Here is a 16,197-nt window from a genome sequence, read left to right on the forward strand (position 1 = left end):
ATGACTAATCAGCCATCACATCACATGATCGCCCTTGCTTTATTATGCTTTATTATTTATTATTTATTCTTCGGCGACAACAACTTGGTCCACGAAATTGTCCCACCATGCGCTGCTTCTTCCCGCTCTAACCCAAAAGCGGCGCTCCGTACGGCTTGCGTTGCTGCAGTGGCTGGGTTCTCATCATAAAAGTTTGTTGAATCTGGCGCCTCCTTGCCACGTATTGTTGTGCACAACGTACTACCAGCAGTAGGACATGGAGCAGGCTCCCATTGTGGTTGTCCATGATTTCCATATTCGTCTTGATGTCACGAATAGAAAGGAAGTGTGTAACTGAAGTGAAGCACGCCTGTTTGTTTTTAGTTTCCCAGCACTCAAGTCACATGACCAACGATACCAGCCTAGCGAATCAGAAGAATTTCGTGGACCAAGTTGTTGTCACCAAAGAATGGCGCGAGAACTTTCGAATGTCCAGAGCAGCCCTGATAAATCTGTTAATATAAAGCAGTTGCTCATACTCCAGATGCAAGGGCGATCATGTGATGTGATGGCTGATTAGTCATGTGACTAGCGAATCAGCCGATCCCTGTTTCAGTGTAAATGTAAATAGTTTGCAAGACGCCAACACGAAGAAATGGTGAAATGAATTAATGTAAACAGAGCCTGTGGCTGTGTGTTTGACAGCTCACCTGTCTGAGGTGAGGAAACGTATTTAATGCCATCTTGGTTAGATTCTGATTATCGTGTCCTTCAAGTTGGAGATGATTTCCAATGAATAATTTAAACTAATATAAGAAATTACAGCTGCTGTGCCTCATGCATAAATCGGTGAAACAGTCTGATGCTGCAGGTTCGTTACCAAATAAATGGAAAGAGTCCAGTTGCACGCAACAAAACAGCTGTTTTCATTGCAGTAAAAGTATATTTTTATGGAAATATCAGTTTTTTATAGATGTGTTCGTTCATTCATTTTATTTCACTCAACCACGTAAACTGGTGAGGAAGACAAACAACACAACAGTACAGAAAAGGTGAGTTGTGTTATAACAAATACAGTTTATCTGAATAGTCTTAACACAATTCCCCCAAAAAGTTGAATGACTTTTGTGATATCAGACTGCAGGAAAAGAACCAACATGGACATAGATGGAGAATTAACGACATTTTGGTACAATCTTTGCTCTACTTTTTATTATCTCCTTCGTAATACAATCAAATGACACGTTAATAATCCCCATGACTGTTATCACTTGAATTTAAAACCCTGTCTAACTCTTTGTATCTGCCAGTATTTTCTTTTGAATTCTGAAATGAGCTAACCTCCCGTCAGAGACCCTGTTTCACACATGTAACTGAAAGCAAGTAACCTGCCCAACAGGAGTATTTGCAATGAATCACTTTGCCTACGCAGAAGGCTGAAGCTAATCAACTACCTTTTTTGGGCAGAAGGAATTTTAGTCCCAGGAAGACACTGATACTTGGCATGTTAATGCAATCATTATTGCTTATTAATGAAACGTTTTAATGAATGTTCGGGTTAAGTTAACACCCCAGTGATCTAAATCAATGATGGATGTGTCTCCGGCATTAAGCCTGCTTTTTTTAAATAACCCATTTTATTTTTAACTGAGTCGAGCATTAAAATGGGAGGCTTTGCTGAGTAGATTTTGCACTCATCAGAGTGCTAGAATTATTGGGATTACACAAGTGTACACTGTTTGGGATTACTGCACGCTTAACTGAAACAGCACCATCTTAAACGTGAAACTGTGACATGAATCACAGCTGAAGAGAGATTTAATTTATTTACTGGTAACTAGATGATAAATTCAAATATCCCAGGAGGGTTTTTAGTCATCAGAGAAGGTTTTTACACATTTCCATATTTAATAATGTTCACAGCTGTTTTATTTTTGTGGCTGTGACTTCTCACATGCACTAGTTTTACTTTCAACTTTATATACTTTTAAGGTGAATCCTTGCTGAGCAGCTCCTGCAGCATCAGTAGTTGACATGTCTTGGTCAAGGGATCCTCAGTGTCCAGTTTCCAGTCAGAGTCGTGTATCTCACATTCAGCCAGTGTTCCCCACAGAGCTCAGCCAATCTATGTGCGCTGAAAGGCGTGATGGAGTTATGAGCTGGGCTGAGGGGAGCAGGTGATGATGGATGAGCCGCTGACGGTTCAAGGCAGCCGTGTTGTGTATCTCAACCCACCAACAATTGGAGAACTACCAGCCAGGTCCTGGGATCATTTCTACACCTCTGATTGTATCCATAGACCAGAGAAAAAGCAATAGCTGGAGGCTGTGCTGGAGTGATTAACAGACAAATCATGTTTCATGAGAATGAAAATCAGCAGTTTTCGTTTGTTTGTTTGTTTGTCTGCTCTTTAAGAAGCTGATCCTGTGTAAGCACACCAATGAGTTGTGAGAGCAGACAAGCCAAGTGGTTATAATAGAATTTACCAGAATGCCTTATGGGATTGTGTTTGCAGACTGAAACTCACTACATATGTATTTGTTCATTAAACACAGAACACACACAGAAATGATTTTATATTTGCTGCTGGAAGGCAGCAAAAATGCCATTCGTCTCAAACCAGTGACATTACAGTTATTCTTCATTAGAAAAATGATGAACAAGACTTAGTACACAATGTTTTTTTCTTTTGCAACTTTACTCACTTAAGTTTAATCTTATCAAAACAAAAGAAAACTTTTTAGCTTCACTTCGGTACACCTACTTCAGATGAGGGCTTTCTTCCTCTCCTGGCAGAGCATAGCTTAGAGCTCTTACGGAAGATTAATTATCTGTCCTCTTGCTCTAATGATGATGAGATATATAAAAATATATACCATGATAAATGATACCACATCCTTACTTAGTGTTGTAACCTCTAAGGTCTCATAATAAATGATTTTAATCTGAGTTAGTTCTGGGCGGCATGGGATCAGTTGTATGAAACTGGATGGAATTATGGAACCCTTTCTTTTTATTAATGATTACTAAATGCAGTTTATTTAATGTTACAACCAGACTTGCACCTTGCCAAAACATCAATTTTATCATTTGATCCAACAAATAAAATATTTGATAATGTATCATAAGATGAGGTTGAAATACAATATCAGAAAGTAGTTTAATTCAATTTAATTGACAGAAATAGAATAACTTTTTATTCTATTATTTTTTTGCAGCAGTTCATTTTAGATTTTTCTGTTCATTTCTATCCAGTTTTATATTACCATTTAATCTCATCTCATCTCGAGGCATTTTACATAATAAGGTCAAGGGCTTAGATGTTATTGGAAGAAATTCAAAGATTCCCTGTGAGCAAGTGTTTTCTCAGGGGGAATGAAATACCTCCGACAGAAGCAGAGGCAGGAGAGCAGCAAGCAGAAATTACAAATGCAATGATGTAATAATGACAATAAACCTGCACATGAGACATAAAGATATTATTTTGTCCTTGAAACAAACAAGTTGGTGATTTTTAATGGAGGTAAAGTTAGGACACCTCCCCACCGGCATTTTCTTTTGGAAATGATCAACTCTGAAATGTATTCAATGTCAGGGTGCGGGTTGGCAGGACACGGATGCGCACTTCAAAGGTGTAAAGCAGACTTGGTTTATTCACAAAAAACAAAAAGTCAAAACAAAGCGCAGCTGAGCCGGATGATGAAAACTAAGCTGTGGGACAAAACATGAATAAGACTGTGACAAGAAACAAAACAAAAGACTTGACATGAAGGGAATGGTGAAATCAGGGAAAAGAAATCACAAACTGAAAGGGGAGCCTGGCAACTAATTACTGATCTGGGAGTGATTGATGAATGGGTGCAGCTGGGGACAATGAATACAGGTGACGTGAATGACACTAATGAGCAGAACATGGGGACTGAGGGAAAAACAATGCAAAACTAAAACATGGAAAAACTTAACTAAACATGAACTCAAAAACCAAGACATGAAACAACTCAAAACATGTTAAGACACAGAACCAAAAACATGAGGAAAACCCCATGAACGTGACATTCAAGAATTTGTACAACACTACTGAGGGGCATATGAGTGTAGGTGACACACGGCGCAACGATTAAAATATATAACCTTTTAAATATCTTAACTTGGAGTTATTTATGTGAATCATTTTCTCTTGTGCCCTGTGATGGACTGGTGACCTGTCCATGGTGTACCCTGCCTCTCGCCTATTGACAGCTGGGATGGGCTACAGCCCCCCCGCGACACTGAGTTGGATTAAGCAGGAATAGAAAATGGATAGATTGATGGATTTTCTCCATTGTTCTTCATCCTCTTAATAACAGAGGAATGGCTGAAATGCCACGAAGCAAGTAATGAAAATATAGAGGGTGCCAGTGGTGGAGGAAACAATAAGTGCGTAAGGAACTAGGACGGAGCAGGGCAGTGTTTCCTGAAGAGATGGGTTTTCAGCCTGTGGCGAAAGATGGGCAGCGACTCAGCTGTCCTGATATCAGTCGGGAGATCGTTCCACCATCGGGGTACCAGAACAGAGAAAAGCCGTGACCGAGTCGATCGTGCGCAGGGACCCCTGAGTGACGGGGCAGCCAGGCGCCTGGTGGCCGCAGAGCGAAGTGGTCGGGCGGGGGTGTAGGGCTTGACCATAGCCTGGAGGTATGAATGAGCTGTTCCTTCCACTGCCCTGTATGCCAGCACCAGAGTCTTAAACTGGATGCGAGCAGCTACAGGGAGCCAGTGTAGAGAGCGGAGAAGGGGAGTGGTGTGGGAGAACTTGGGGAGGTTGAACACCAGACGAGCAGCAGCTTTCTGAACCAGCTCCAGAGGTCTGATGGCAGAAGCCGGGGCGCCAGCAAGGAGGGAGTTGCAGTAGTCCAGGCGGGAGATGACAAGAGCCTGGATGAGCACCTGTGCTGCCTTGTCGGTGAGGAAGGGGCGAATCCTCCGGATGTTGTAGAGGAGGAATCGGCAGGAACGGGTCACTGATGCGATGTTTGGCGAGAACGACAGTTGGTCGTCCAGGGTCACACCCAGATTCCTCGCGGTCCGGGTTGATGTCACCACGGAGTCATCCATGGTGATGGCCAGATCTCGGAACGGGCAGCCCTTCCCCGGGAGAAACACCAGCTCAGTCTTGTCCAGGTTGAGCTTAAGGTGGTGCATCGACATCCACCCCGAGATGTCTGCCAGGCACGCAGCAATGCGTGCTTCCACTTGGGTGTCAGAAGGGGGAAAAGACAGAATCAGCTGGGTGTCGTCTGCATAGCAGTGGTAGGAAAAGTTATGGGAGTGGATGACAGAACCAAGAGATGATGTGTAGAGGGAGAAAAGAAGAGGACCCAGGACCGAACCTTGGGGAACCCCAGTGGTGAGCCTACGTTGCTTCGAGACAGACCCTCTCAGTGTGACCTGGTAGGAGCGATCTGTCAGGTAGGATGAGAACACGGAGAGTGCAGAGCCAGAAACCCCCATTCCCTCCAGGGTAGAGAGAAGGATGTCGTGGTTCACTGTGTCAAAAGCTGCAGACAGGTCCAGGAGAATCAGGACAGAGGAGAGAGAGTTAGCTCGAGCAGTTTGGAGTGACAACATGTGGGTGAAGTGCAAGGTTAAAAACACTGAGATGAGAGTGAAAATCTAAATAAAAATGTAAAAAAAGACGATCATTGGTTGTTCAGGAAGCCAATGGCTGCAGGGACAAATGAGTGCTTCCGTCCGTTGGTCCTGCACTTAGACGCCTTGTAGCTGCGACCTGATGGGAGAACCTCACACTCGTTAAAAAGAGGGCAACTAGGGTCAGAAGAAATGGTCTGAGCTTTCTTCAGTGTACAGAAGGAAAAGGCTTGACAACACTCTGCACTGTGTTTTTGCTTTAAGGCTTTTATATCATGCAACAGCTTTGGTATCCAGTATAAAAGATTTGAAAATCATTACTAGCTATGCGTTTTGCTCAGTTTGTAAATCATTCATTTCACTCCTACAACATTGTACAAGACGACAAATTTGATCACCAGTTTTGGATTCTCCACATAGCAAATTGGTGTTTTTCATGAGATCCAGCATATTTTTTTTTTTTTCCTACCCTGCCTTTGAAAGACATTTTTTTGGTTCCTGTTTTGTGGGCTGATTATTTTGAATTGCTTATTTTGACACCTTCATTCTCTGCAACAAGCCTATATTTTCTATGTCTTGTTACCACATTTTACATTCAATAATCTACAGGAAGTCACCTACATAAACATGTTTTATTGTAACCCTGTAATTGCCCCTTTTCTGATAAGTTCAGACTGATTAAAGATGTATATCTCAACCACCTTTTTTGCACTTTCAGCTTTTTAGTAGTTGAGAATGTGCGGGCAACGTTCTCAAGCTATAAAAGCAAGTGAAAAGGCACTGCAGCATTTTCAACTGTGATATATTCCCTTTGACTTGGGTCTCTGTTCTAATTACCTTTCTATCTTATAGCTGTTTTGTGAACTGCTGCACGGCCCTGCTGAAGCTGCACGATTAGAATTAATGGAAGTTACAGGTTTCTTATTGTTTCTTTAACTAGATCTCTAAACTGTAGACTTTGAATCAAGGCTCACTTAAATAAAAAAAAATGACACATTGGGGTAGAACTGCAACAACTCTAAATGAATTATTAAATGTGCTTGATTTTGAGGTATTATTATGGCTAGACCTTAGGAAGTTTGACCTTGACTTGCAGATGAACTGTGATTTTTTTGTTAATCTGATCTCAGCTTGTCTGTGTTGATGTCCTTGTGAACTTAACCCTAAAAGTTACCACAGTGACTTCAGACCTGAGCCTGCATTTGGCTTGAAGCTTTTCTTTTAGACTTGTCTAAATTACTTTTGACTTGAGCTTTGACTTGAGCCTGCATATTTGACTCTATAGATTCATATAATTTCATACTTGACTTCCGCCCTCCTGATGCATTCAGACTCGTCTTTTATGATTAGAGACTTGAGCTCGTCTTTTGCCAATTACTTTAGAACTCGTTTAGACTCAAATTGACCGACTCAACACTCTGTTTTCTCTTTCGAGAGTTTGATGTGTTGTTTGATTGGCTTGAATCAACTTGAGACTTGGTATGGTCTCAGTTTACAGCAGAGTTAACTTGGTCTAGTTTCTATCTTCCCATTGACCGCTGGGATAGGCTCCAGCCCCCCTGCGACCCGACCGACGGATTCAGCAGTATAGAAAATGGATGGATGGATGGATAGTTTCTATCTTGTATTATTTATAGACTTCATATTAAGTAAGATTCTAATTCAAAGTTGACAAAAGAAACGTATGCTTAAAAAAAATGGACCAGACTCAGTGAATAATTCCTTAAATTCAACAATTAACCTTCTAATACTGGCTCATTACCTAATGAAGAACCTCCTGATCCCTATAATATAGATCAGTGAGCAGTGCTGACCAACATGTCATTGGGGTCATCAAGTGGGAACCTCCTTTCATCAGTGTTTTGTCTAGTTGGGCCCACGACACCTCCAGGAGGCTAGACAGTGATCACTGGCGTCCCAGAGTCACTCCCCTAATGCCAGCCATCACTGCTCCTCACGCCACAATAACCATCTTTTCTTCCACAAGCAGCATTCTAATCAGCTATCCCAGCCTCTCACCAACTGTGCACCAGTCACAAACCCTGGTTTGGGAAGGGGGTAATGAAAATATAGAGGGTGCCAGAAAAAAAAAAATTCAAACAAATCCGTAAAAATATATTTATTATATATTTTTTAATGCCTGTGCTGGATTATGCCGATGTCATTTATATGCATGTTTCTTGGCACTGACTACTTGCCCCGGATATAATCTACCACAGAACACTGAGGTCCTTCACACATTTTAAAACTCTCCCTCACCCCTGTATGTTTTATTATCGGGTTCGGATGGTCTGCCTGTAGACTCAAACAGCGGCACATTCTCGTTAACCAAGCTGCCATACTGCCAACACATCTAAATTCTTCAAAAAAGTTCAGAAATCTGTTGTCTGTGTTTGTCCCGTTTAAATTTGCTGTCACCTACACTCGGAGTCACCTCCAAAACTACTCAATCTTAAAGAGCTGGTTTCACAAAATTAACTTAAACACCTTTTAAACATTGTACATGTGGGAACATCGGCCTCTAATTGCCACCCTTATCCATGATGGCTGATGTGAAGTCTGATGCTTTTTTCATAGTTTTTGCTTTTTTCACACTTCTCCTCAGTTTCCCACACTCTCCCACACAAATCCATGACCACGCAATCTTAAATCCTCCGGATCAAATCATATTGGTGAAAAACTGAACTTAGCCTTCAAAGATTACACAAAAAGCCCCAAAGGACACACACACTGAACACAGTTTCACACACTGAGATCAGTTCAACACCATACTTTAGAAAATGGCAATGAGAGATGTTGCTTGTAGTTCCGACCATAGAAACCCTCACGATGAATACAATGAAAGACACGACAAATCTCTACAATTTTACACATTTGTTCCTTTATTCACTCCTTCATACAATACAACAGCAAAACAAAGATACTGCAAATTATGAATAGAATTTGATCAAATGAAAACGGTGAATATACAATAAACGAAAAAATCCTTCTGGTCTAGTTCTCGTATATCTGGCACTTCCTTCCTTCACCTCCCCCTCTCTCTTGTCCTCTTCCTTCACATCTTCCGGGTTCCACTGTTCCAAAGCTAAATGAGCTGACCCAAGACCCTTTGATCGATCTGTTGGAAGGTTTGATCGGTGTGTGAACAATGACTCTTTCACCGTTTCCACCTGTTTGATTGTATGCTAATTGGGCTCAAGCTTTGCTGACTTGAGTGTACAGTATTGATTGCTAGAACTCTGTAAACGATCAACATCTGTAGGCGATGATTCATGAAAAAAATGCATCTGTAGAGTTTTGCACAAACAATTCAACTAACTTGAATCATCTCTATTTGTTGTTCTGTAGTGAGTAGAAAATTCAAATAACTTAGTTGCTTTCTCTCCTCCAGCCCCTGAAGCTGCAGTGTGAGCTGTGCAGCATCGTGTCCAGCTCGGGTCAGATGTTGGGCCAAGCTGCCGGCCCGCAGATCGACCGCTCTCCGTGCATCTGGAGGATGAACAATGCTCCCACACGGGGATTTGAGCATGATGTCGGAAAACAAACCACTCTGAGGGTGGTGTCCCACACCAGCGTCCCTCTGCTGCTGCAGAAGCCGCATTACTTCTTCGGCCAGAGCAACGACACCGTCTACGTTGTGTGGGGGCCGCTGCGAAACATGAGGAAGGACGGGAAGGGCATTGTGTACAACATGCTGCGACAAGCGTCTGAGAACTACCCCCATGCTCGCATCTATGTCACCACAGAGGACAGGATGAACTACTGTGACATGGTTTTCAAGAAGGAGACAGGAAAAGACAGGTGAGCCGAACTACAAACAGTTTTTTCAGTGATTGTTTCTTTTTTTTGGGCTCAAAATCACTGAATTCCACTTCAGATCACCGGTGTTTCCCTCTGACAGATTGTCCACTCACTGCTTTGCTATCTACTCTTCTGTTTACTGAATAATGATCTTATTGATGCAGATGGTGCGCTTAATGCTCTGTGCCTTTTCTGGTTTCAAATCGTCCCTTTCACGAGTTTTTATCAAAGTAAGTCACTTAACTTTGCCTCTAATCATGGCATTTGAGGCCTTTTTTTTTTTTAAATTAGCTTTTAAGAGCAGCCTTAGAGGAATAGACATCAGCCAAATGCTGGTCTGGGGAAAATCTAGTTAATGATATAGCATGATTCTGGCAATCTTGCTAAAGACCTTAAATTCAAACTGTTTTCCCAACTTCACCGACAGTGTCTTGGCACATTCTGCATTTCCAAAAACGGTCAAATGATTCAAGCTGCAGATCTATAAAAGCGCTGTTTTTATGAGACTTTTCATCATTGTTTGTTGGAGACATTTGGCAAGAACATACAGTATGCTGTGAAAGTGTGCACTGTCAGTTGAAGACAGACCCACCACATTACTCCCTTTTCTATCAACTCTCCAGAGAGAATTGCAGGTTAATGACTATGGGAATGAGTCTGCAGGCGGACTATTGTTTATGATGAACCTCATTTCTCTGACTAGTTTCTGCTCATTTCCGTGGAGCTCTGCACCCCTGTCTCTTTCACATGTCATTTAGACCTCTCTTAACTTCTTAAGAGGATTAACATGTTCTCTAATAGGCGTAGCAGCCATTCCATTTCAGCTCCATTGTCTGGTTCTTATTCAGGATGGCAGGGTTAACAGTGAATTTCATGTAGAGCGTCCACGTTCAGCTTGCCTCAGCTGTTCACAAGGCCCTCAAAGCGCAGATTGAGGCGTGGGATTAGGGAGGAATGCTCAGGGAGAGGAATCTCATTACAGGACATAATGCTTCTGGGTGAGACACAGCGCTTCAATCATCGCTGATTGGTAACACAGACCATACTCGAGGTGTAACAATGAATCACATCAAATGAATATGTGATGAGCACTGAGAAGCTCTTTTTCTCTGTATGCGGCTGCAAAAATTTCAGTACTGGGGCACAATAAATGTGTCCATGGAAACAGCTTTTAAATAAGCTTGAACACAGCACATTTTTTATGTAATCAGAGGGAGAGAAGTGGATAACTGCTGTCATTATATTGAGTTAATACAGTGTGATATGACCCTGCAGCTCTTTGTTACTCACTTACCAAAGACATCCTCTAACATTATACTCTTTGCAGAGACCACAGCAACATAACACCTAGGCTGTGTTCGAAACCGCCTACTTCTCCTACTATTCCTACTAGTCATACTTTTTTAAGTTCCCGGATGTACACTAGATGCATACTAGATTCGCCGAAATGTTGAGTATTCATCATGAGGTTACTTGTCACACTCAAACTACCCAAGATGCAACGTAACGTGACGTTGCCCATCGCCATTTGAACGGTCAAATTCCGTTAACGGGACGAGAGCAGTCAAAACGGCATAACCGGAAGTGCGTTGCTCACTGCGGCGAGCTTTTTTAGCGCCGAATTCGTGGGAACAAAATTGTAAATAGCCGTTTTTTTGTCAGATTTTCAACACCTTGGGGGTCTAAACGACTACTTTCTCGCCTGAAAATGTTTCAAATGTTGCTAAAGTTATATATTTACAGAGTTTATAGCTTAAGCGAAATCAGCTTTTCAGGCCGGCTGATTTCGGCTCGGGCAGGAATGAAGTGCACTGTGTGTAAACGCTCTGCATACTGTCTGATCGATGAGTATGCCGTTTTCAAGTATGTAGTATGTAGTAGGTGGTTTCGAACACAGCCACACTCTCACTTCAACGGCTCCTCTGCCTTTACACTGTCATTTGTGCGTCTGTGCGTGTGTGTTCGTTGGTTTACTGCAAGCGCTTGTCGTGCAGGGATAATCATCAGCTTGAAGAAGATGGAACAGTGATCGAACACAACTCTAATTATCCAGATTGCCGGCAGCAGCCGAAGAGAGGCGACATCGCAGCTTCCACTTGCCTGCTTGATTCAGGCGAACACAATGGCAGTGCCGACTGATTCTCCAGCCGACCGTGTAAACGACTCTCAGCCTGAGATTGAAATGATCTGTCAGGGTCATTTCTGGACAGAGCTGTGGAAATTCAACTTGGAGAATTAGATGAAGGGGTTATCACAACATTAAAGGGACTGCAGTGAAGGCCACCTCAGTCCAGCTGATTTAAGTCAGGAGAAGCTCAAAAAGAAGAAGCACCTCTGCACAGACACTTCTGAATTCAAATTTGCTGAATCCTTTCAGGGTGTTTGCCTGGACCGATTTAATACGAACCGTCCATTTCTGTTTTTGTAGTGACCACAACAAAGAAAGGTATGCATCAGACATCAATCAACATGCGCCTTTGACTTAAAATTGACAAAGTTCTAAAAAAACATTTGCACGTATATTTCTAAGATTTCTTAAAAGCTTTGAATTCGATGGTAGTGACGAAACAGCCCTAGCAACACCTGAGAAAGCTTTTTTTTTTGTTCTTTAAAAAGAACAAAATTGCAAGTTTATTTTATGTGTATAGAGTTTAGTTTAGTTTAGTTTATTAGCTTATTTGACAGGGCCCATGTACAAGACAGTTCTAGTACCAGAGTTAGCTAAAAAGCTAATTTACATCTGTGGTCCCTGGGCAGGGAACTAAAACACACACACATACACACACACGTTAAAAACATAGACAATACATGCCCTACTGTTGCCACTACAAGGCACACACTAGAAGCAGCAACAACGTCATACTAAAACATAAAACTATATACAATCACATTATCATATGACAAGCAATACACACAAAATGATACACATACCATATGGCAGTGCTTACTGCAATACAGCACATTGATTAATGGTCACATCTTTGATCAGCCTTTAGCCATGTCTTTAATGATCATTTAAATTGGTTAAAACTTGTACTGTTCCTGATATGAACTGGAATTACATTCCATTTTTTAACTACACTAACAGAGAAAGCTGATTGACCAAAAGAAGTCTTCCTGTAACCCCCATAACAATCACCTCTCACAGAGGACCTTGAGACTCTTAATTTATCTCTGCAGAGTGATATACATTGCTTAAGAGGTGGTGGTGCAAGATCATTAATAATTTTATACATTAAACACATATCAGCAAAACAGATAAAACTATCAAAGGACAGTAAGTTGTACTTTGAAATTATAATACAGTGATGATACCTTCTTGGCTTTTTGTCCAGAACCTTAAGAGCCAATTTGTAGAGAGTGACTAATGGTTGTATGGTGGTCACACCTGCCTGTGACCAACTAGTAGAACAGTATGACAGATGTGAAAAAATCATTGAATGTAAAAACAGTTTAGCCGCAGGAAGTGGCAACTGGTGTCTAATATGCCTAAAGTTCACTAAACTAGCCCTGACACATTTTGATGTCTTCTTAATGTGCTTTTTAAATGATAAATTAGAGTCAATGATAACACCCAGATACTTAAAATTGTCCACATTTTTTATGCCCTCCCCCTTAACAAAGATGTCAGGTTGCTGGTTTACATCACACCTCTTGATGGAGAAATACATGGCTACTGTCTTGCTAACATTCAGAGTAAGACAGTTGTATGTTAGCCAATCTGACACTTTTTTTAGGGCTGATGTAAGTTTTAACGCAGCTTGTTTTCATGTTTTGGCATGGACATAAAGAACTGTATCATCTGCATACATTTGCATACTAACGTCTGGGCAAATCAAGGGTAAATCATTAATATATAGACTAAATAAAATTGGTCCTAAAATCGATCCCTGGGGGACTCCAGTTGTGCTATTAGACAGGGTGGAGCATGTGTCAATAATTCTTGTATACTGCTTTCTTGAAACTAAATAAGATTCCATCCATGACAAAGCATCAGTAGAGAAATCAAGCTGTGAGAGTTTAGACAACAAAACATTATGATTTACTGTGTCAAATGCCTTCCTAAAATCCAGGAAGACAGCACCAACTACACCACCTCCATCAAGCTTAGATTTAATTTGCTCTATAAAGTAACAAAGGGCCGTTTCCGTTGAGTGATTTGTCCTAAATCCAAACTGCATAGGGTGTAGTAGGGAGTAGCCTTCCAAGTAGGCTATCAACTGGTCACATACGACAAAGAGGTGGAGATGACTCCAAATACATCCAGTAATTGACACAACACACTGAGAATCATGCTACAGACAGAATTCTAACAAAACAAATCATTCAAACCCCTATTGTCAAAGAAAACAATAACTCAGCTGTCTCAGCTGTCATGTCCGGGTTCAGATCCGAACATGATGTCCTCGTCTTTCCTCTCATCCATTTTGGCATCCTCTTCTGAAAACTACATTCAGTAGATTCATTATCAGATTCCTTGATAATGTAAATTTCAATGTTTCTGACTGCCTCTTAACCGTATGATTCATGTAATTGCGCACTGCGGCTGGAAGTGGCACGGCTGAGCCTCTCTGTTATCAGCTCTGCCTCCAGAGCTGCAGTCTCAGGCTGTCGGAGCATATCGGCGCGGCCCTGTTAGTGGCGGTAGATAACAGACCCTACAATGACATAGGATTTAAATCACACTGTCACTTTACAGCACTGCCACCAGAGCCTGCATGACCTGGGTCCCTACCTCCCAGCCAGCTGCTCCTTCATGGCAGTAGCACGTGTTTGTGCTCAGGTTTGTGTTTTTGTGTGGATGAGGACATGTGTGTGTGACACTTTAAGGGACAGTACTTAATTCCTGAATCTTCATCTTCAAAATCTAAATCCTTCTTTTAGAAAGATGTTCAGTGTTTCTCAGCTGCAGAATGCAGATCAGGCTCATTTTAGCTTTTGACAATTTCTTTGTAACCTCTTGACTTTGCAACTTATTTTGATCAGTTAAGGATTTGTAGCTCGTCTGCAGATGGGTCAAAGTGTTGTAGCCTGACAGCTAACAAGAGCAAAGTGCAGGGAGCTTGTTGCTCCATAGCTGACCTCTCAATAATGGCTGCAAGTACAATTCACATTCAGTTTAATACTATTATTATTGCTTATCAGGCTATACATGTTGAAATCATGGGAACCAACGAGATCATCTTGCTCTTTGATAATTTCCCCATAAGAATAAATTTAAAGTGTTCTTGTTTTATAAGTGATGCCTCATATCTGGCCTAACAATAACATTTTTAAGTATTGCTAAAAAAGCATTTAATATTTCCTCTGAATTATTAAAAATATTTGAATGACTCATCCTGGACACAGAGGAGTTTGCAAAGTTTCCATCAAACGACGGAAAGTTTGAACAAACACCTACGAAGCTGAACTTTGAGAGGTAATTAGCCGCATTATCAGTCAGTTAATTGTTAAAAATAAATAAGCCGCAGAGGAACATTTTTGCTGCTGGCTGACTTTTTTTTCACTCGAATGTTGAACCTGGCAACAGACAAACATATGAAGTGAAAACCTAATTATACAGTGATTACCAGGAGATATACTGTATACGTACGCATTTTCATTCTTCAGCACACACTCCAGTCTACCAGAAACCATCAGCAGCTGTATGTTAGGTCAACATACTACACACTCATAGGACACATCTGGAAGTTAAAATAAAGTTTAAGCAATTTTTTCATTAACTGCTGAAGCTCCAATCTTCAGAAGTTTCTTATAAGCTTGTCAAACTGATTTAAACCCAGCTGGCAATGTCCTTGCTGTGGTTTCAATGTTTTTTATAGAAATTAGTAAGACTATTTCATCCTCATCATGGGAATAATTTGTTTTCTTCGAGACCTTTAAGAAATGTGTATTTTCTCTTCTTTTGTCAGTAGTGATTCATCTTTTGTTGGTTGTTTATAGGTTTCAGAGCGAAGCATTTTTTTTGTTGAAAAGTGACCTTCTCCTGTTCTAAATAACCAGAATCTATCTGGACTGCAAGCCATTAACTGTTTGACCTTTTTGTTTTTCAGTAGAACCAATCAAATTATTTTGATGATGAAATCGCAGGCTTTGTGCTAAAGATGTTTCTTTTAAAATGAGTTTTGAAAGAAACAGAAAATGTGTTTTGTATCCCTCATTTCAACAGTTGCATTGCAGAGTGCTGGTTCCTCCCATGTGATACACATAAGAAATCTTAGAGTCGTAAGGCCTTTTTTTCACTAACATGTCGAGTTACGTGACTCCAGCAGATGATAAAATTGTTTCAGCTGCGAAAGGTGTAAAATCGCGAGCTTTAATAAACACACTCCGACCTTGAGATGCACAGCAGTTCTATTCATGGTCCTGTTTAAAGAGACATGAGCTTTTTTTCACACACGCACTGGACTCCTGAAGTGTTCTGGAGCTGTTCCTGAGCCGTGAGAATGCAACATTCGCTCCGGACGGCATCATCTGCTATTGTCAACAGTTTATTCCTGCTTCACATTGTGGGTCCTGTACGATCTACACAGACCAACCCCCCTCCCAACCCTCACCATTTTGCCTTTTGCATTTCCATCTGTGGGAGCACATCTCCAGCAGAAAGTCTCCTGTTTTGAACAGCATCTGCATAAAATTGTTTGCACCTTCTCCTAAAAACTTCTGGGGTTCATGTGTGAAAACATCTATGGATAGTCTGATGTGGCTTCAGTTTGCTTCAAAAGACAGAACTACATTTCAAGCTGTCTTTCCATCTTTGGAGCTGAAGGGTGTTGCATGTGATAGCAA

The 16,197-nt window shown here is 41.2% G+C and overlaps 1 protein-coding gene across 1 annotated transcript in view; it reads left to right on the forward strand.

The window, feature by feature from the left end:
• The window catches only part of st6galnac3 (ST6 (alpha-N-acetyl-neuraminyl-2,3-beta-galactosyl-1,3)-N-acetylgalactosaminide alpha-2,6-sialyltransferase 3), a 107,597-nt gene that overhangs the window by 45,432 nt on the left and 45,968 nt on the right, over positions 1–16,197 (forward strand). Inside the window, exon 3 of the mRNA XM_075482850.1 lies at positions 8,999–9,408. Within this exon, the coding sequence (XP_075338965.1) occupies positions 8,999–9,408 (410 nt within the window). The remainder of the gene's footprint in view (positions 1–8,998; positions 9,409–16,197) is intronic.

The sequence above is a fragment of the Odontesthes bonariensis genome, chromosome 14, assembly GCF_027942865.1.
Source record: "Odontesthes bonariensis isolate fOdoBon6 chromosome 14, fOdoBon6.hap1, whole genome shotgun sequence".
Lineage (NCBI taxonomy): Eukaryota > Metazoa > Chordata > Actinopteri > Atheriniformes > Atherinopsidae > Odontesthes > Odontesthes bonariensis.